The sequence below is a fragment of the Lupinus angustifolius genome, chromosome LG13 (genome assembly GCF_001865875.1).
Source record: "Lupinus angustifolius cultivar Tanjil chromosome LG13, LupAngTanjil_v1.0, whole genome shotgun sequence".
Taxonomy (NCBI): Eukaryota; Viridiplantae; Streptophyta; class Magnoliopsida; order Fabales; family Fabaceae; genus Lupinus; species Lupinus angustifolius.
The window spans coordinates 5882492-5905635 of record NC_032021.1 but is presented as its reverse complement, the minus strand read 5'-3'; the positions used below and the strand labels follow the sequence as shown (position 1 = coordinate 5905635).

Below are 23144 nucleotides of genomic sequence, written 5' to 3'. Positions count from 1 at the left end.
TTTTTTGGCACTAAGGCTTGAGAAGATGAGCATCAGTATCTTCAGTAACCTTGGTGAAGTAGTCCAAGTAGCCATATGGAGGTGCAATATCCCTATTGATCTTTTCATAATCAACAGTCCATTTAACAATAGCACCACCATTGTCCTTATCATCATTCAATTGTAAAGTAGCTTTGAAGAGCTTGTACTCCTTAGCAATATCTCCATCGAAGGCGTTTATTACAATTTTATTGTTCTCTTCATCAACAACTTCAAAGTTTTCCTTAGCTTTTGTAACCTTACCATCTTTGGTTTCACAAGTAAACAAAAATTAAGATCACATGATAATAAAATGTTGGTATGATCACTAAAGAATGTATGATCATAATTCGACATCAAATATTGGCATGGAAATTCACACGCAATTATGATCAATACTAAGGTTGTTTCTTTAACACCATTCATTTTCTCATTCAGCAACATCTGTTTTCTGGAAGTATATGATACACTTCCAAAAATATTTTTTTGGAATTCTCGTATTGTAGAAAACAAAGATGATGGAAAATAAACAAAATAGTATGATTTTTATATCATCTTAAGAGGAGGTTTTCCTCTAAATACCAAAGGTTATTTATTGTATTGTATCATTAGTCTTTTTTAAGAAATCATTAGTCTTTTTTTAAGGAATAAAGTGAAGGAGGTTATGAGTTCAAATCTCATCCACAATAACAAAATATTAACATACTAACATTTATCGATTAAAAGAAGGTAATTTAGAAATTTAATTACCTATGATATAACTCCATTCTCTAACTGAACCAACAGTATGCCAGTCACCTTCATGCACCTTTCCATGATGCACTTGATCAGTGACATTTTGAAGATCGTGAATTTGTTTTGCAAAGAAGTGGAAGAACTTTGTAGCAGGTGAGAGAATGCCAAATTCAGTAGTAATTTTACCTGTGAGAGACATGTCTCGGTAACCAAATACAAAATATGAACTAGCAAGTGTAATGAATAAGGAGGGGAATTCTGAAGGCTATGAGTATGATGGATACTTCGGCCTTTAAATAGAAAAAATATTACTCAATGTGGCTGATGAATCTAGATCTAAAGTACTGGGTTGTATTTTTATTTAATTAAAAATTTTGTTAAAATTTATTAAGTAACAATAAAATTGAAACATATATAAGTATCAAAGTTATATAATAACATATTAATCCAAAATAATAATAATTAACTATAAAATATGTAAAAGAAATATTGTAAATTTATTTCAAGTGTCATTAATCATTTTTTAAAACATAAACATATTAACGACAGAAGTAAAAGTTTTAAATTAAAATCATCATATTGCCCTCAAGAAATAATTCATATTCCATCTTATTACATAATCTTATACTAATTGTCTTCATTGATTAAAATAATTTCTAAATAGTGTAAAAATTAAAATAGTTAAAATAATATGAATAAGTGAGTAAAATTTATCTTTTTTGTTTTATCAAAGATTCATACAAACCATAAATAAATAGTTGTGTGATTATTTAAACTTGAAAAATTAATGCCATCAACGATAAAATATTGATATCTGAAACTAATCATCTCCATATTACTTAATAAAATTCATATGATAGAAATTATTTGTTAATTTTAAAATATAACAAATGTTATTTTAACAAATCAATTAGTGACAACTTTTACTTGTACATATAAGAAGCGGAAAATCCAGCACATGTGTTAAGAAGCAGAAATAGTTATACATATTATTTAATTTAACGTAATATTATTTCAGGTGTCCTTAACTTTTGATTTTATAAAATAATCAACACATATTTTAAGAAGTAAGAGCAATATCTTAACACATATAAGAATATGTGAGATGTAAAAGTTAAGAATAGAGTGAAGAGAAAAAACCACGATAGAATCCTAAGAATCAAATGGTGAAAATTGAAGGGTGAGGAATGGAGCTTCCAAAAAAGGGTTTTCAAAGAATGGTTTTGGATGGCACAAGGTAGTGCTAACGATAAGTGGGATGACATCGACCATAAAAATTAGGAAGATGTAAATCAGAAACTAGATGACTCTAGAGGCTTTAGATAGACCTACGGGTAAAAAATTGTGTGGGACAAAAGCATCCAAAAAATGTTCTGTTGAAAATGGAATGTTATAAAACATGACCCTTGTGTAAAATTGCTGAAAGTTGAACAGGTTAAGAGAAATCTATGAATTTTGCCAAGAAATAGGTAAGAGAAGTGAGAGATAGAACGTATAATGCGTTATACAAAACCACTATATAGGTAGGGATCCAGATTAGATATAGAGTATGGCTTTCTAACAATGTTGTTTCTAAATCTTATTCTTTTTCACAATGGTGCATTATTGGTCTTATTATATGTATTAAACTCTCTTGTAACTTGTAATCGGGTTGACACTTCTTGTGTCGTTCTTTAATACATGTGCTTATAGAAAAACTATATAGGTAGGGTTGACATGTCTCATGGATTACTTTCAAAATACCCTCAACATGTACCCATAAAAAATTTATTGATAGGAACGAGTATCTCGATACATTACACACCATGTGGTTTTTATAAATTTATTTTAAAATTAAATATTTTATATATTATACTTTTTATTTTATAATTATATATTATCTATTTTGTTATTATTTCATAATGAATTTTAGTTATTTAAATATAATGATAAATTTAACATGTAAATAAATTTTATTACTCATGCAATAGTTATTTATATATTAATTATTTCAAAATATATAAATATATTCTTAAACTTCAAATTTTTTTTGGTACCCAAACATATTATTATTCATAGAAGTACCTATAAATAGTACAATATAGACACAGGTACATGTAACTACTCTACCCCATTGCTACCCCTATATATATATTAAGGAAATTTAAATTAAAGAAGTGTCTTGTAAGAGATAGAAAAAAAAGACAAAAAAAACTTGGACCAATTAAAATGCATTAAAAATGAGAATAGAAATATATTTGGACAAGTCGTATTTCAATTAACTTGTGGTATTAGTTAGGAGCTGGAAAATTGTAATGCATTATTGAGAAGGCACGTACACTGATCTGTGTGAAACATGATCTGTGTGAAGATGTAGAAAAATATATACCACATATTGTTAGTAATAATATACAATTCTACACCACCTACTACTTTCATTTTAAGCTATCTTTTTAGCAAATTAGATTAATTTATATTTATTTGTCTCTTTATAAAAGCAAGGCAACATTTATGATTGTTTTTAAAACTCAACCCCATCTAGCTAATAATAGAAATAATAAGTTGAAATGGATTATTATAATTGTTTTACCTCATAATAAGTGACAAAGTAGTAAAATATATTATATAATTTATTATAAATAAATATAATTGAGTAAAGTATATGGATGCCGATTGAGTTTTAGTGCAATTATATAAATCACTCTTTTTTTAATACTTACACAAACTACCCCTATTTTTGTTACACTAACTACCCTTACATGATAAATAAATGTGATCTTTTAAACAAAAAAGATGATGAATGTAATTAAGTTAAACAAAATATAATATATTTTGTGAGACAAATCCACATTGTATAAGAGTCAATTTTTCTTCATTATTTTTTGATTCATTATAAAGTGCATCAATAATACTAAGGAGATATTGTTTAAGTCACTATTAAACTATATTGTAACGAACAAAAAATAATGAAGAGATATGTAAGACTGAGATGACAACTAAGAGGGGCGTAAATTAGTTGTTTCAAAATATGATAGATTTTTCTGCAAATTTCAAGAGTTAATAGCAGCGGAAAAGTTATGCAGAAAAATCAAGTAAATGTAAGGAAATAAAGAAGAGAATACATAAAGATTTTATATTGGTTCACCTTCTTGTCCACCGAAGGCTACATCTAGTACTCTTGCAACACAAGAGATTTCTTCACTAGATACTAAGAGTGGCAATTACAAGTGATTCTATCTCATTTCTTATCACACCCTTGTGAAAGAAAATAATTCAATACTGTGAATGAAGAAAACGTTTAACTATGGCAATGGATTGCCTTTACAAAATTTGAAGTTATAAACTCGTGCAATCCAATAACTCTTTGTATAATTTAGTACTAATGCTCGAAAGGTTTGAATAACTTGCAATGACACTTAAGGCAACTTCAGAAAACAAGTTCTGAAAGTTGTGAACAAGTTACACTAGTGTAGAACAAGTATTTCAAAAAAGTATAAATTATGAAAGTGAGTTATATCTTTATTGTGTGTTTTATGAAATGAGTTTAAATGCCTTTATATAGACTTTACAATCAACCAGAATACCTCTACGAAAAGGTGGGAATTGTTTGGAATGAAACCATTTCGATTGGGTTGAAAGCTGTATAGTTTGAATCTGAAAACTGATGTAACAGTTCTTAGTAATCGATTACCCAACTAGTATGTCCAACTGAGAAATTGGTTTTCACAAGCAGTAATCAATTACTGAAAAGGTGTAATCGATTACCCAACTACTCTGTCCAACTGGATAATTATTTACCGTGTTGTGTAATCGATTACCCACATAGTGTAATCGGTTACCCTAATCATTTTTTGTTGGATAACTCGTTTCTCACTCATGTAACATGTTACTTAGTTCTGATAATCTGTTACTTAGTCATAGTAACCTGTTACTTAGATCTAGTAACCTGTTACACAGTATTTTGAAAATTATTTTCATTTATACTTGTGTTTATCAATTTTAATTCTAAATACTTTTGAGCATTACTACTAAATATATAGTTTAGAGTATAAAGATAGAAGTACCTAAAGACTTAGATTCTAAATTCTTGAAGTTTTGTCTTCATAAGTATTCGTCCTTTTTCTTCTATTATGTTATGTTGGTGTCTTTATCAAAACCGTGCCGAGGTCAAGAGCCATATCTTCTTCACAATCTCCCCCTTTTTGATGATGACAAACCAAAATCTTCTTGACAGTATGGTTTTCTGAAAGTAACATACTTTGTGATATTCTTCACTTGTCTTGAGTATGTTCCCCCTATTTTGTATGCTCCCCCTTTGATTTGGAGTTATGTGAATGAAATATTTTAAACAGAAAATATATTCTCCCAACTTTTCTCTCCCTTTTGACTTCATCAAAAAGAAGAAAAGTCAAGAGTCCAACACAATATATATAGCTTACAATATGAATATAATAATCATAAAAGTAATCAACATAGCAGCAAATTAAATGAACTTCGTACAAATTCAACCATAATCAGAAAAACAGAAACACAAAAATTGTTTGTCCAAAATTATGCAGTATTACACACAGAATTCCTAGATAACAAAAGTTCTAAGACTCAGGTTCAGTGCTATCGTCATCAAGGTCCATGCTATTGATCTTAAAAGAAAGACGTTGAAGCTCGAATTGAACTTGTTGATTCTGAGTGTCAAGAGCATTCATCTGATTAGAGATGTAGCATAGAAGAGAGAATAACTCATCCATGATCATTTGGTTTGTAGACATGGGAACGGATGACGAAGACTCAACATGAAACTGAGAAGTTTGATATTCATGAGGGTTAGTAGAGGCATTCACATTAGGATCAGCAGCTACAGCCGGTATATCACTTTGATGCTTATAGAGTCTATCAATGGGATCTCAAAAGAAGCCCATTTTGTGGATCACATACACATCGATCTTACTATCACATGCATCAAGTGTGACTTTGGGCTCACCAACAGGGGATACACCAAAATGCTCAAGTATGTTGGTTATGAAGATTACATAAGGCAAAGAGCTGTGAGATTCTCAAATAGACCACATATGTCTCATTACTGTGTTAGCCCAATTGATTGAAAGGTTATGCTTAAGAGCATATATCAATTGTAGTTCCATGTCATTGATTTGAGAATGATTTGAATATTTTGGAAGAATAACATAGCTCAAAAAGTAATGAAACAAACGATCTTCGAGATTGAGATTTCCTACAACAATGATATCTCTACTCTTTACAGTTTCACCTAAAGCTAGTTGCTTACGCATTTCTATTTCCCTTTTAGAGAATCTACACATAGAGTAGTAGAAATCTTTTCTATCATAATTATCCCAATCGCATGCAAGACCGAAATCTTTTATGCTATCTTGAGAAGGTATGTTACAATAAATTGAACTAAAGGTCTTAATATCCAAAATAATTTATTTTCCTTTCACATAGGATGTTAGACAATTTTCCCTAAATTTCAAGCTATAGTAAAATACTTAAACAAGTTCAGGATAGTAGGCTTTTGATTTCTCACAGAAATCAAAAAGATCTTGTTGCCTTAGAAGAGTATGGAAATGAGAATCCTCAAACTCAAAGTTACTCATATTACCATACTTATGAGCAAAGATGGAGTGTCCAAGAAAATGCTTTGAGAATATTTTGCGTTGAACATCATTTGCAAGAAGACGTGCCAAATCCAAAAGGTTAGCCTAAGAAGATGAAGCTGCTTTCTTTCTTTGACACACACTGATACATTGCTTCTTAGCTCTTGATGATGAAGTCATTGATTGCGGTTTTTGGAAAGTTAGGTTTTAAGATTTGAGAGATGTGGGGATTTTTTATTGGGGCCACTAAACATGAAATCTATGAAATAGAAGTGTTTAGAATTAAAAATGTGATATGAAACGACTCAAAAATCACACAAATTGGTTCAAAAATGAAGATTTTAGAGAAACTCTAGGGTAAACACAAAAATGAGGGTTTGAGGAGGAAGAAGAAGTGTTTTAAAAAATGAGGAGGGAAACTTAAATAATGCTCAGAGTAATCGGTTACTCACAATGAGTAGTCGATTACTCAACATGAAAAAATTCCCAGATTTCAACAGACACCTTAGGTAATCGGTTACACAAGAGAGTAATCGATTACTGAAGCTTAATGCTCAATGTTGTAATCGGTCACTCTCTTGGATAATCGGTTACTGAACCCATAATTTTGAATTTTCAGGCATACGGATGTCTGGTAATCGGTTACTGAACATATGTAATCGATTACATACCCAAGTATTTGAAAATTTTAAAAAGATTTAAGCATTTTGAAATACAAGTAGGCATATTATAAGCATAATGAAGCAAACATATAATTCTGAATAAGCATTTAAGACAAGTAAGCTTCATCAAGTATGTCTAACTCACATCTAATTTTATAGAAATGTTCTTTTGCCAAGGTTTTAGTGAATATATTTGCTAGTTGGTCATGAGTATCAACAAATTCTACAGATACATCTTTCTTTTGGACATGGTCCCTAAGGAAGTGATTTCTTGTATTTATGTATTTGGTTCTAGAATGCATTACTGGATTCTTTGTGAAATTTATAGCACTAGTATTGTCACATTTTAGGGGTATTCAACCTAAGTCTAAGCTATAATCTCGCAATTGTTGCTTAAGCCACAACAACTTCTTGCCGCTATATATTTTGCCTCAGCAGTACTTAGAGCAACACAAGCTTGTTTCTTGCATGACCATGAGACTAGTGCATTTCCTAATATATTACAAGTACCACTTGTACTTTTTCTCTCAGTTTTGCATCCAGCAAAATCTGAATTTGAATATCCAACCAAATCACATACACTTCCTTTTGAATACCATAATCCAATGTCAGTTGTGCCTTTTAGATATTTAATGATTCTTTTGATAGCAACTAAATGTGACTCTTTTGGCTTAGATTGATATCGAGCACACAAATAGACACTAAACATTATATCAGGTCTACTAGCAATTAAATAAAGTAGAGATCCAATCATGCATCAATATTTTGATATATCAATGCATTTTCCAGCTTCATCTGTATCAATGTATGTACTAGAACCCATAGGAGTGGTAATTGGATTGTAGTCTTCCATTTCAAATCTTTTCAGCAAATCTCTACAGTATTTGGATTGAATCACAAAAACACCATCCTTGAGTTGTTTGATTTGTAATCCAAGGAAGTAATTTAGCTTCCCCATCATAGACATTTCAAACTCCCCTTGCATCATTTTTCCAAAATCATTACACGAAATCTCATTAGTAGAACAAAAAATAATATCATCTACATATATTTGAACAAGAAGAGTATGATGATTTATTTTCTTAATAAAAAGTGTAGTGTCAACCTTTCCTTTGGTGAAACCTTTTTCAAGAAGAAAATTTGTTAGACGATCGTATCTAGCATGAGGACCTTGCTCTAAGCCATAGAGAGCTTTCTTTATTTTATAAACATGAGAAGTATGTTTATAGTCTTCAAAACCTGGAGGTTGATCTACAAACACTTCTTCTTGTATATTACCATTAAGAAATGCACTATTTACGTCCATTTGATATAGCTGAAAGTTTAAAGAGCAAGCATATGCAACTAATAACCGAATAGCTTCAAGTCTAGCAACAGGAGGGAAGGTTTCATCAAAATCTATTTCTTCTTCCTGATTGTATCCTTGTGCTACTAGTTTAGCTTTATTTCCGACAATAATTCTTTTCATTTGATTTATTGCGGAATACCCAATGAGTTCCTATAACATGCCTATTTTCTGGTCTAGGAACAAGCTCTCAAACTTCATTTCTCTCAAATTGGATCAACTCTTCTTGAATAGCAAGAATCCAGTGTTCATCCTCGATTGCATTATCAATCTTGGAAGGTTCTACTTGAGAAATGAAAGTCATGTTTAAACAAGCATCATTTAGCTTTAAATGAGTAGTGACACCCTTACTATGTCGCCAATGATGTTGTCAATAGGATGGTCTCGATGAGTTCTCCATTCTTTGGGTAAATCAGAATGAATATGCTCTTCTTGAGAAGATAGAGTATCATCCATTTTCAAGTGCTCAGTATTGGTTGTTGTTTTGGTAAAAGAATCCTCCTGTAAAGGGGAACTTGGCAAGTCCTCTTAATCAAGAGTTAACCCATCCTTTATAATAGGATAGGTTTCATCGAAAGATACATGAATAGACTCTTCCATGGCTAGAGTTCTTTTATTGACAATTCTATATGCTTTACTCGTAAGAGAGTAGTCTAGGAAGAGTCGTTCATCAACTTTTGCATCAAACTTGCCTGAGTTATATTTATCATTATTTAAAACAAAACATTTACAGAAAAATACATGCAAATGTGAAATATTTGGTTTTCTACCTTTAAAGAGTTCATAGGGGGTTTTCCTTGATAATTGGTCTTATAAGAACTTTGTTTGAAACATAACATGTCGTACTAACTGCATCAGCCCAAAAATATTTTGGAAGATTAGTTTTATTCAACATTGTACGAGCAAGTTCTTATAAGAACCGATCCTTTCTCCCTACAACACCATTTTGTTGTGGTGTTTTAGGAGCAGAAAATTTGTGATTGATACCTAGATCATCACATAATTCTTCAAAAAAAATGTTTTCAAATTCTCTCATATGATCAATTCTTATAGCATCGATTTTCATAGATTTTTAATTTTGAACTATTTTAGCATATTTTCTAAAGGTGTTGAATGTCTAATTCTTATAAACTAAGAATAGAGATCAAGTATATCTTGAAAAATCATCTATTATAACAAAATCATAGTAGTTACCACCATAACGTTTGGTCCTTGAGGGGCCAAATAAATCCATATGTAGTAATTGCAATGGTCTATCAGAAGAAACCATATGCTTAGGTTTAAAAGAGGTTTTTGTTTGTTTACCCATTTGGCAAGCAGTACATAGTTTGTCTTTAGCAAACTTTATTTGGGTAAATCAACAACTAAATCTTTCTTAATCAATTTATTCAAATGATCCATATGAATATGAGCAATTCTCTTATGCCAAAGCCATGCATCATTATTATTATTAGCAACTAAACATTTTATTGCTAAAGAACAATTTATGTCAATCATATATATATTATTTATCCTCTTACCAATTAGTTTAGAGTTATTAGAATCCTTACTTTCGATGATGCATTTATCAAGGTACAATGCCACATGAAATCCTTTGTCGCATAGTTGACTTATGCTCAACAAGTTATGCTTGAATCCTCGACATATAATACTTCTTCTATAGTTATTGAAGGTGACTTACCGATTCTACCAACTCCAAGTATTTTTCCTTTGTTGTTATTACCATATGTGACATAGCCTTTGTCCCTTGGAGTAAGGACAGAGAACTTATCTTTGTCGTCAGTCATGTGTTTTGAGCAGCCGCTGTCCAAATACCATAGATTGCAGGCGACTCTCAAATTTTCTTGCAAAACAAGTTAAGTAGTATTAGGTACCCAATTTTCTTTGGGTAGTACATGGTTAGCATTTTTCTCAACCCATCTATAATGTCCTAAGTGCACACCATGTTTTCTAATCACGTAAGTGTTTGATGTATACCCATGATTTTTACAATAAGTGCATATGAGATTATGCTTATGTATCCTAGATTTGTTGTTATTACTATTAAATGCATGGATATTTTGTTTTTGAAAGTTTATCTTTATTGAGACATTATGTTTCTTAGAAATTTGGCTTTTAGAATAACCTCTTCGGTCTTTAGAATGTCTCTGAACTTTGATAATCTTGTCTAGATCTTTGCTATTCTTGTTTACCTTATTTAGTTCATGACTTAACGTAGAGATTTTCTTTTCAAGAGTAATGCAGTTTTGACATGAAGAAGATGATAGTTTATTTCTGAATACTTCTAACTCAGTTTTTTGTTTTAAAAATAACTTAGTGAGTTTGACATATTCATCATGTAAATCATTAAATGCAAGTTGCAATTCAGAAGAAGAAAATAGGTTAGTTTCATTTACCTCTTCATCATTAAAGTGATGAGATGTCATTAGTTAGAGATGTGTTTGTTCTTCATTTTCTAGTTCAAAGGCAAAACTGATATCATTATCTTCCCAAGCTCTGTAGGCTCTACGTCCAGTCCTCACTTCATTCTTGCCCTTGATGACATTCATTTTCAATTTTGGACAGTCCATTTTCATATGACCAGGCTTATCACATTCAAAAAATGTGAAGTTTTGGTTTGAAGTGGAGGCATCATTGTTCTTGGTAAACTTCTTCATTTGTCCAATTTTAGTGCCTTTGTTCCTTTTAAGGAACTTGCCGAACTTCTTTATAAACAAACTCATATCTTCCATCTCTTCCTTTTCAGATTCATCTTCTGATGAATCATATCTATCCAACTTTGCTTTGAGAGATATATTTTTCTTCTTCTTTTCTTGCTATTCATGTTGTTCAAGTTGACTGAGTTTCAATTCATGTTCCTGCAATTTACCAAACAAAGCAGCCATAGACATTTTTGTTTAACTTTTCTTTTCAGAAATGGCTGAAACTTTTGGTTGCCATGTTCTGGTGAGTGATCTTAGAACTTTTAAGTTCAAGTCACTATTTGATAAAGTTTTTCCAAGTGCAATAAGATGATTTTTAAGGTAGTAAATCTCTTTTGCAACTCAAGTATTTTCTCTCCAGGCTTCATACGAAACATTTCGTATTCCTGGGAGAGAGTGTTGAGTCTCGACCTATTCACCTCCTTAGTTCATTCGTGTGTGGTCTCTAGAGTATCCCACATTTTTTTAGCAGATTTACAGTTTGATACTATAAAGAATTCATCAATATCATGTGTAGAAGTGAGGATATTTTTTGCTTTTAGATCATATTGCACTTTCTTCATGTCTTCATCATTCCATGAGGATTCTGGCTTCATTTCCCTCACACTGTTGATAACTGTGAAGGGTTCATAGGGTCCTTCCTCAATTGCATTTCAAATGTCCAGATCTTGAAACTCTATAAAGATTCTCATTCTGATCTTCCAGAAGTTGTAGCATTCTCCAACAAAGCTTGGAGGGTGATTGATGTTGGAACCTTCTTCTAGAAATGATCTTGCGACCATCTTAGAAACATGATTCGTTTTGAGAATAATTTACTAAAAAAAAGCTCTAGTGCCAATTGTAAGACTAAGATGGCAACTACGATGGAGGTGAATTAGTTGTTTCAAACTATGATAGATTTTTCTGCAAATTTCAAGAGTAAATAACAGTGGAAAAGTTATGCAGAAAAATCAAGTAAATGTAAGGAGATAAAGGGGAAAAGAGTACACAAATATTTTATATTGGTTCACCTTCTTGTCCACCGAAGGCTACATCTAGTACTCTTGTAGCATAAGAGATTTCTTCACTAGATATTAAGAGTAGCAATTACAATTTCTCACCCCGAGATTTCCTTATACCTTACTCACTCTCTAATACCTATATCACTATTTGGAAAACACCATTTCCAAGTGACTCTATCCCCTTTCTTATCACACCCTTGTGAAAGAAAGTAATTCAATACTTTGAACGAAGAAAATGTTTAACTATGGCAATAGATTGTTTTACAAGATTTGAAGTTATAAACTCTTGAAATCCAATAACTCTTTGTATACTTTAGTACTAATGCTCAGAGTTTGAATAACTTGCAATAACACTTAAGGCAACTTTAGAAAACAAATTCTGAAAGTTATGAATAAGTTGCACTAGTATAGAACAAGTATTTCAGAAAAGTATAGATTGTGTAAGTGAGTTATATATTTATTGTGTGTTTTATGAAAGGAGTTGTCTTTATATAGACTTCCCAATCAACCAGAATACCTCTACGATAAGGTAGGAATTGTTTAGAATGAAACAATTGAAAGTTGTGTAGTTTGAATCTGAAAACTGGTGTAACAGCTCTCAATAATCGATTACTTAATTGATGTAATCGATTACCCAACTAGTCTGTCCAACTAAGAAATTGATTTTCACAGGCAGTAATCGATTACTCAAAGGTGTAATCGATTACCCAACTGCTCTGTCCAACTAGGTAATTATTTCATGTGTTGTGTAATCGGTTACCCACCTGGTGTAATCAATTACCCTGATCAATTTTTGTTGGATAAATCGTTTCTCACTCATGTAACATGTTACTTAGTTCTCGTAACATGTTACTTAGTCATAATAATCTGTTACTTAGATCTAGTAACATGTTACACAATATTTTGAAAATTGTTTTCATTTATACTTGTGTTTATCAATTTTCTTTTAAAATACTTTTGGGCATTATTACTAAGTGTATAGTTTAGAGTTTAAGGATAGAAGTACCTAAAGACTTAAATTCTAAATTTTTGAAGTTTTGCCTTCATTGTCTTCATAAGTATTCTTCCTTTTCTTCTTTTATGTGATATTGGTGTCTTCATCAAAATTGTGTCAGGGTCAGGAGCCAGATCTTCTTCAAAAGATATTGATCTGTATACTATTTGGATTTGTCTCCACAATATACCATATTTTGTTTAGCATAATTATACTCATCACCTTTTTTGTAAAAGATTACACTTATCTCTTTACCGTAAAGGTATTCAATGTAATGCATGTATATAAATCAATGGAGTTTGTGTAGGTGTAAAAAATGAGGAGTAATTTGTGTAATTTCATTAAAACTCATTGAGTGTGGGTATAATTTATTCAATATATTTATTATATATTTATTAATGTATGTAAATAAAATCAAGTGCTTTCTCTATCTTTTGGATATTTTTCGTTATTTTTTGTAATGTATAGAGCTAAAACATAATATTATCAACATATTGTCTTCAATAATCTTTATAAGTGTGTGGCATGAGTAGGTCACCTCATATAAATAATGAGTATGGTGAAATGTGAGGCCTTTAAATAGAAAGATTGTTCATTGTTGGGACAGAGGCCCAAAGTTTTGGATGTAATTATATGTAATAAAAATTTGTGATAAAAGTCATTAAGTAACAATAAAATACTAGAAAGATATTTAATTGTACTAAAATTTCAAAATAATATATTAATTCGAAATATAAGTATTTAATAATAAGATATATAAAAGAACGATTGTAACGTCCTTTAAAGTGTCACTATATGTTCTTTTTAAAACTAAAAACATCATTCAATAATTGTATTATAGATAAAAAAATCAACCATTAATGTTTTCCAATAAAATTATCATATTTGTTCCTACCCGGTGAACCAAAGATCTGCATGCTTGGTCGCCGAGGTAGGTCTCGTGTGCTTGGCCAACCAGAGTTGACCTTGGAGACATCCCCTGACATGCTATCTGTACCTCACCAACCCACCTGTCAGCACGATAGACTGGTTGCAGAACGACTACCAAACCAACCACAGGCTAAAAGACAAGTGTGGCACAGAGTACGGTCCTGGCAGACCGCTTGACACGGGAAAAGCAACACCCGACAATACCCTTGGTCGGCCATGTGTTGCACTACCTGCTAAGAGCCCAAAGTCAGCTCTCCCCTCTATAAATAGGAGTCTCTACCAACAGGAAGTATCTCAATCTCTTTATTTCTCTAGCATTACTCATTCTATTACTTTCCACCTTCATATTCTCATACACTTGACACCGAGTTCATACACTGACTTGATCGTCAGAGAACCTTTTCAGGTCCCTCCACCGGCGGGTCCAGCTCTTCTACATCACCTTGCTACTTCGACGTCCTTCCTCTTCTCCATCCTCAGCAACTGATCTAATATTGTTCCATACCTTTGTGTTCTAGGAAAGAACATTGGCGTTGTCTGTGTTCCAACTCACACCATGGTGACTACCAGAAACCGAGCTCTATCTACCAGCCAAGTCGACCCTGCCCCAAGTACTCTTCCCCCACCAAGACAACCATCCCATCAGGCCAGCTGAAGCCACCATACCACTCCAGAACAACAACCAACCACCCAACACCTCCTCCAGATGCTGGAACGCCAGGAGCGGCTCATCCAGCAGCAAGCCGACGTAATACAAGAACTCTGCCAATCCAAAATAAACCCTGAGGATCACTCGGAACGCCCTATTCACGAAAGTAACCGTGAAGAGTTAGCGAGCGAGTCCCGCCCACCATCCCAGCCAACCCCGCACCACTCCTGCGGTGCTAGACATCCTTTTACACCTACCATCATGGCTTACCCATTACTCTCTCACTTCACCCGCCCCACAAACATGGACCAATACGATGGGACGGTGGACCCCAGGACTACCTCGACGCCTTCGAGGCTTCTATGTTATTCCATGGGGCAACCGACCCCATCATGTGTAGAGCCTTCCCCCTGACTCTTAAAAAGGCGGCCCTCCAATGGTTCACCCGTCTGGCTCCAAACAACATCAACACTGAAACTCTAGCTTTAGCCTTCAACACAAGGTTCACTGCAAGCAAGGAGCAACCCAGGTCATCATACACACTGTCTGGCATTCGCCAAGGATCTAATGAATCCATCCGGGCGTAACTAGATCGGTTTAATACCGAGGCCATGAAGGTGTGTACTCTAAGCCCTGAGGTAGCAGTGCATGTCCTCGTTATGGGACTTCAAGAGGGTCTTTTCCGCACGGAATTGGCCAAATACACCAATCTTACCATGGAGGACCTCCGCTCCAAAGCCCAACAATTCATCAATCTGGAAGAAACCCACCGTATCCACGCCCTTACCGAGCCCCAAACACATCAGCCCTCATGGGAAACCAAACGGCCAAGAATCCACGACCTACCCCGCGACCTACCCTCACTAACTAAAAAGGCCAAATACTCCACCTATACCCCCCTAAACGCCAGCCGCTCAAGGATTCTGCAAGAGGTCCTCTCCACTTACCTCGTCCAACTTCCACGCCCACGCCCTACCAAGCCAGGCCCGCAAGACCGTTCCAAATACTGTGACTATCACAGTATGTTCAGCCACTTGACCAATGACTACACACAGCTCTGTGATACCATCGAAGATCTCATCCAGGTTGGTCATTTACAGCGATTCATTGCGGGCTTGGAGTAACGTCGGCGGTCGCCACAACATCGTCGACCAGAGCCTTCAAGAAGGCGGTCCCCTTCACAATTTCAACAACAGCGCCCTACCCCACGGCCTCAAGCGGATAGGCACCGAACAGATAACCGAAGGCCTAGGAGCCCAGTTGATATCAATACTATTTCAGGAGGTTTTGCTGCCGGGGTACCTCCAGGACCGCCCAGAAGAAATATGTGCGGGAGGTAATGCACGTCACTGCCAGAAACTCCCAGTAGAGGCAGAGCTACAGATCAGCTCCCCCTATTACTTTCGACGACCGTGATTATGAAGGTGTCGTCCGAGGGCATGATGACCCCCTCGTCATCATCGCCAAGCTCAATAACAAGAACGTTAGCCGCCTATTCATTGATCAAGGTAGCTCAGCTGACATTATTTTTCAGGATTTGTTTGAAAAAATGGAACTCCGTGACCATGATCTCCTACCATATGATGGGCAGTTGGTCGGGTTTTCCAGCCAGGGAATCACCCCAGGGGATATGTAGAGATTTGGCTAACGATTTGCGACCACCCTATGATTAGGACGGTCCAAACAAAGTTCTTGGTCGTCTAGTGCGATTCAGCATACAACGCCATTATCGGTCGGCCAACTTTGAACAGGCTTGAAGCGATCGTCTCTACGCCCCATCTATGCATGAAGTTCCTCTCAATCAGCCTCCAAGTTTGCACAGTGAAAGGGGACCAGCACTCGGCTCGCAGTTGCTACCAGATGAGTTTCCGCCCCCACTTCAACAAACAGCCCCCCCCCTTCCAAAAGATCTCGGGGTGTGCATATGGTAGAACTGGATGTCCGGGCGGACGAAAGAGACTTTCGACCACAACCAGAAGGGGAAAAAACAACACTACAGTTGGGCCAATCCTCAGGACAGGTAGTGTACCTTGGCAGTACCCTTCCGCCAAGCCAAATGTTGAGGCTGGAGGCATCTCTGAAGGCAAACCGGGACCTCTTTGCCTGGTCAGCGGCAGACATGCCCGATATAGATCATTCCTTTGTCTGTCATCGGCTAACGACAAAACAAGGTGCTAAACCGGTAGCGCAAAGAAGGTGCAAAATGGGGGCTGACAGGACCAAGGAGGTCGCTTTGAAGGTCGCCGAGCTGCTAGAGGCAGGTTTCATCCGCGAAATCACCTACACCACGTGGTTGGCGAATGTCGTGCTGGTGAAGAAGCCATCTGGGAAGTGGCGGATGTGCGTGGACTACACGGATATCAATAAGGTATGCCCTAAAGACCCTTATCCCCTTCCCAACATTGACCATTTGGTGGATAATTCTTCAGGCTATCAGTACCTGTCCTTCATGGACGCATACTCCGGTTACCATCAGATTCCGATGTACCCTCCCGACCAGGAGAAAACGGCATTCATCACTGATCAAGCAAAGTGTTTGCCGACCAGACTGGAGAACACATGGAAGTTTACATGGATGATATGATCGTCAAAAGCCTCCCCGGCGAAGATCATGTATCCATTTTGGAAAATATCTTTCAACAACTCCGCAAGTACAACATGAGGCTTTACCCAGACAAATGTACTTCCGGAGTAGAAGTTGGCAAATTCCTTGGTTTTCTTCTGACTAGTTGAGGGATTGAGGCAAATCCATCCAAATGTCAGGCGATTATCGACATCAGGAGCCCCCGCATGGTCAAGGAGGTTCAACAGTTGAATGGGCGACTAGCTGTGTTGTCCAGGTTTCTCCCGTCCGCCGCCAAACATTCACTTCCCTTATTTCAGTTGTTGAAGAAGAGCAAGAAGTTTGAATGGTCTGAAAGTGGCGAAGCGGCATTCAACACTTTCAAACAATATTTGGCCGCCCCACCTATTCTCTCCAAGCCATTACCTGACGAACTTCTATATGTATATATGGCCGTGTCTGACGGAGCAGTTGCGGCCGTGCTGATACGAGAAACGGCAGAAGGTCAAAACCCGGTCTATTTCACAAGCAAGGCCTTGCAAGGCCCGAAACTGAGGTATCAGAAGCTGGATAAAGTGGCTTATGCATTGTTGATCGCCATGCGAAGGTTGCGCCAATACTTCCAATCTCATGCAACGATTGTTAGAACCAACCAGCCAATCAAGAAAATTTTGCATAAGCCGGAGTTGGCTAGGCGGATGATCACGTGGTCAATAGAATTCTCTCAATTTGACATCCGTTTTGAACCTCGCACGACCATCAAGAGTCTGGTCCTATCTGACTTCGTGGTTGAATTGGCCGCACCAGAGGGCGATCCAGAGCAGGTATGGACTATCTTCGTTGATGGATCTTCTAACCCGAGAGGCAACGGGGCTGGAATTCTGTTGGAAGATGGGCAAGGAGTAATCATTGAGCATTCCCTCACCTTCACTTTTCCAACATCCAACAATCAGGCAGAGTATGAGGCTTGCATCGCCGGACTACAGCTAGCAAAAGAAGTGGGTGCCCATAAGGTATTAATTTGCAGTGATTCCCAATTAGTTGTGTCTCAAATTATAGGTGCATATCAAACCAAGGACACCCTCCTCGGGAAATACTTGCTCAAACTAAAAGAGCTCATGGTCGACTTCGATGAAGCGACCATTCAACATATGCCCCGTGAAAGCAACGCCCGAGCATAAATCTTGTCCAAGCTCGCCAGTACCAAATGCCTCGGGAACAATCGGTCCGTTGTCCAGGGAACAGTCTACCACCCAAGTGTCATTGCAGTAGAACAAGTGGAGATCCCAGACAACTGGATGGGCCCTTTCATCTGATAAATCCTCCATGGTTACCTACCCTCCAACTCAAAAGAGAAGCAACAGTTCCTCATGTGTTGCTCTTGGTACACCCTGGTCCGGGGGACACTGTACCGGCGGGGATTCACCACCCCCTTGCTTAAATGTCTTGGTCCAGAACGGGCGGACTACGTCCTTAGAGAGGTCCATGAAGGAAGTTGTGGGCACCACTTGGGCGCCGCCTCACTCGCCAAGAAGGTGTTACATGCTGGATACTACTGGCCCACAATGGAAACAGACGCAACAGACCTCACTTGAAAATGCACTCGTTGCCAACTTTTTGCTAATTACCACAAAGCCCCACCAGAAGAATTAACCACAACAAAAGCGCCTTGAGGGTATGGACATTCTGGGGCCTTTCCCTCAAGCAACGGGACAACTGAAATTTTTTATAGTCGTCATAGATTACTTCACCAAATGGATAGAAGCAGAAGCATTAGCCACCATCACCTAAGCAAATATCCAAAAATTCACTTGGCGAAGCATAATCACTCGTTTCGGCATCCCGTCCGCCATAGTAACGGATAACGGCACTGAATTTGCCGATCGGAGATTCCAAGAATTGTTATCAAGCCTCCGCATCAAACAACACTTCACTTTAGTGGAGCATCCACAGACTAATGGGCAGGCCGAAGCAGCAAACAATGTCATCCTGAAAGGGATAAAGAAGAGGCTGGACGAGTCAAAAGCGAATTGGTCAGATCAACTCCATCACGTACTATGGGCGTACCGAACCACTCCCCACTCTACAACCGGTTAGTCACCATTCAACTTAACATACGGCGCAGAGGCCATGATCCCGGTCGAGATAGGAGAACCTACCTGGCGAATACTTCAGTTCAACGAGGGCGACAACCAATCTCTCCTCAGAAACAACCTTTATGAAGTAGAAGAAATCCGACAAAGGGTCCGCTTCAGGGAAGAAATCATTAAAAAGAAAACCGCGGCAAAATTCAACTCTTCATTCATTCCCCGCCAGTTTCCCGAAGGAACTCTAGTATTAAGGAGAGCAGACATAGGACGGGTGAAAGGCAAGCTAGGATCTAACTAGAAGGACCTTACCGCGTAATCAGCAAGATTGGCAAAGGAGCATACAAGCTTCAAGATTTGGCAGGAAAAAACATCCCCAGGACTTGGAACGTCGCCAACCTCCGGATATATTATGCGTAACCGACAACCCCTTGCGCAGTTGGTCGTTTTTTTGTTATCTTTTCCACTTATATATGATAACGAGATATTGTACTCTATGATTGTTTTGAAGGATCATTTCCCAGCCTTGGTTTTTTACATTCACCCAAGGGGCCGGTCTTCGCCCCCCTTGCCTAGTGCCATCTCACATAATGGTTCTTTACATTCACCCAAGGGGCCGGTCTTCGCCCCCCTTGCCTGGTGCCATATCACTTAATGGTTCTTTACATTCACTCAATGGGCCGGTCTTCGCCCCCCTTGCCTGATACCATCTCACTTAATGGTTTTTATATTCACCCAAGGGGTCTATCTTCGCCCCCCTTGTCTGGTGTCATCTCGCTTAATGGTTTCTTACATTCACCCAAGGGGCCGGTTTTCGCCCCCTTGCATGGTGCAATCCCACTTAATGACTTTCTACAATCGCCCAAGGAGCTAGTTTACACCCCCTTTGCCTGATGCATTCACCTAGCCAACGGAGGATCGCTTCCATTTCACCAGGCACGCTAAAGGCGTTTGAGTTCATAATTAAATCCATCATACATTCACAATTGTTCATAAAGACAAAATTGTCCATCCATCGTATAAAGTCATTATGCGCACAAAATAAACAAAGGAATTATCGCAAAAGTTGTTCATTCATTAATGGGAAACTATTACAAGATACTTAGACAAATTACAAAGTTCCCCCACCCTGACTAGGAAAAGGCATCAAAACTGGATCGCCGTTGTCATCCCCCACCAACAGGCGCCCATCTTCCACATAAACGCCTAGCTGCATTCTAGTCCAATCGGTGTTTGGAAAAGCCAGAGCCAGCTGGGACTGGGCACTCTCCCAGGCGTCCACGGCGGCTTTGCCTACGAGCTTCTCCAGCTGCACTTTTTGAACTTCAACAGCTGCTCGTCCCTCCTCCAATTCCCGTACTCGGGTTTCCAGAGATGCCTTCTCCCCCCCCCCCTAATGCTTGCACCTGCCCCAGAGGTGCGGCTTTTTCTTGCTCGGCAGCCTCAGCACTAGCTTTCCAAGTTGCAGCCTCCTCTTTCGCAAAACGAATGTCTTCATTCCGCCGATGAAGCGCTTCATCTTTGGCACGGACCGCCCCCTCGGATTCCATCACCTAGGCGGTAAGCTTTAACTTGTTACTTTCAAGAAAACCCACACGGGTTGACAAATCCGCTACTTGAGCCCTGGCGACCTCGCCCAGCCTGACCAACTCCCCCTTCTCGGTGGAATGAAGATCAACCATCTTCTGCTTCTTTGCCTCATGCAGAGCATGGATTTTCGCCATCGTGTCGTCCGCAATCCGCGACTCTAAAACCCCATCCGTCTCCAGGTACTTTTGGATGGAGGCTATGAGGACAACACTCCCCTTCACGTTTTGCAGCAGGACGAGCAAGGATAACTTGTCAAAGGCCTCCTTAGCATAGGCATTCAGGAGCGCCTGATCAATCACTTTGGGGACGCTAACAAGAGAAAGGCGATCTTGACTCCCCCTCGAACCTTTCTTCCTGCTTGGCTCAGAGGAGCGACCGACATCCACTCCAGCTGTCTGCCCAGAGGAAGGGATCGCCGATGTGCCGACCCTCTCTTCTACCCTCACTGATGCAGATGGAGGAGTTCTAGTAGGATCAGCGGGAGGAACCGTTTCAGTAGACACAGCAAGGGGCGAATCAGCAGCCCTTTGGACCAACTCCTGATCCACCAAGTCCTCGGGCTATCCCCCACTCACTGAAGCTGGCAGCATAGTTGTTTGACCGGGAGACCCCTCAGTAGGGCAAGGCACGGGGGACGATGTTCTCTGACGTTTGGAAACAGCAGCATCTTCCTTAACTAGGGCGGCGGCCCTTTTCAACAACATGTTTTTCCTCAGCTTCTCACTCATCTTGGCTTTTAGTTCGACTGCACAAAAAGGAAGAAAATCATCAGTGATAGGTTAAACAGATACGTAAAGAAAAGCAATAAAAGAAGTCAGCATCCGGCCAACCCACAAACAAAGTCCACTAAAGCCCCGCCCCCATCACGGATGGCCGAACAAGGAAGAAGTCCCCCCTCATCTATCCAGTAAGTCATGGTCTTGGCAGCTTCCGCCTTTTCCGGAGATAAATCTTCAGTCTCCACTAAATAGCTCTTGGAAGGGTGTTGACGTTTGTCCCATTTCCAGGCAAAGGGGAATCGCAGCTCACCAGATTTGCTAAGACACCAGTCGTTCCGTGCCTTCCTGACATTCACCCTGAAATAGCCGCCTTTCCATTTTTTCTCATTTGACGAAAACGGCGTGAATAGCCCCCGCCTAGGCCGACATTGAAGAGACGTCCACCTATGACGACCTTCCTTGTCCTCATCGGTATTGGTGCGATGACCAACGCAGAACATCTAGAAAAACAACTTCAATGTGCAGGGAATGTCCGCCGCCTACCACATGATCTCAAAAGCCCGAATAAACCCCCATGAGTTTGGAGTCAGTTGGCTAGGAGCGATCTGCAGATGCGTCGGGATTTGCACGTCTCAGTCCTCCAGGGGGAGGCAAACCCCCATGCGCCGGCAGTACGCCTCATAAAGGAAGAAGGTGTACTTGTCATTCTTCTCCTCTGAGAAGTTATAGCATACCCTTTCCCCCGACCTAGGGGCGCTGACCTCGAAACCATGGAAAGTTTTTTTGGCCACATGTATGTTGAGGGGAGTCCCGTAGGGGAACGTGCTAGGAGTGCCGAGCACCTCCCTATCGACCCACCAGTAGCGGGAATCCTCCCGAGCCATTTCCGCCGGAATAGACAGCTGAGGAGCCTTGGCCTTATACGTCCTCATCATCATGAACCTGCCATCACAAGACTCAGACTCAGACTCAGACTCAGACTTAGACTTAGACTCAGAGCCGTCACTCAAAATGAACCCATACTTGGCACGAAGCGAGGCTAAGTAATCATCGGCACCTCCCCACTGAAACCCTACACCTCCACCTTTGGGAGGAGGGGGCAATGCTCAACGGCTCGGGAACCTCCACCAATGCACAAGACGAGGGCGGCGGTTTTTGGAAACACGGTGTTGGTCCAGAAAGGATCTCCACGTCGGAATCGGATTCGTAATCACAAATGTAAACCATGAGAAACGAGTGTTACCTGGATTAGAAGGAGAAGTTGAAAAGAGGAAGAGTCTCGAAGAAGATCACGCTGGGAGCAAAGAAATCACGGAAAATATTCAGAGAGGTTTGGAAACACGTGAAAGAGGAAAAGCCACAAGGCACCCTCTATTTATAGAAGAACCTGGACCACAAGCCCAATGGCCAGACCCATCCACATCCTCATCAGGACCGTAGAAAAACACTCAAGTGCAATCCAACGGAAATCCGAAAAACAAGGAAAATTCGGCAGAAACCAACGGTCATGCCACATGCTGGCATTTGAATGACCAGCGGTCACTCCCACGACACGACAAAG

General features: G+C 38.4%; 1 protein-coding gene across 1 annotated transcript; it reads right to left on the bottom strand.

Moving 5' to 3' along the window:
• Positions 1-1022, bottom strand: LOC109325774 (MLP-like protein 43). Its single transcript, XM_019558326.1, has 2 exons — positions 769-1022; positions 1-285 (listed from the first exon to the last, which is right to left on the bottom strand). Exons 1-2 carry the CDS (start codon positions 950-952, stop codon positions 11-13), a joined length of 459 nt encoding a protein of 152 aa, XP_019413871.1. The 5' UTR covers positions 953-1022; the 3' UTR covers positions 1-10.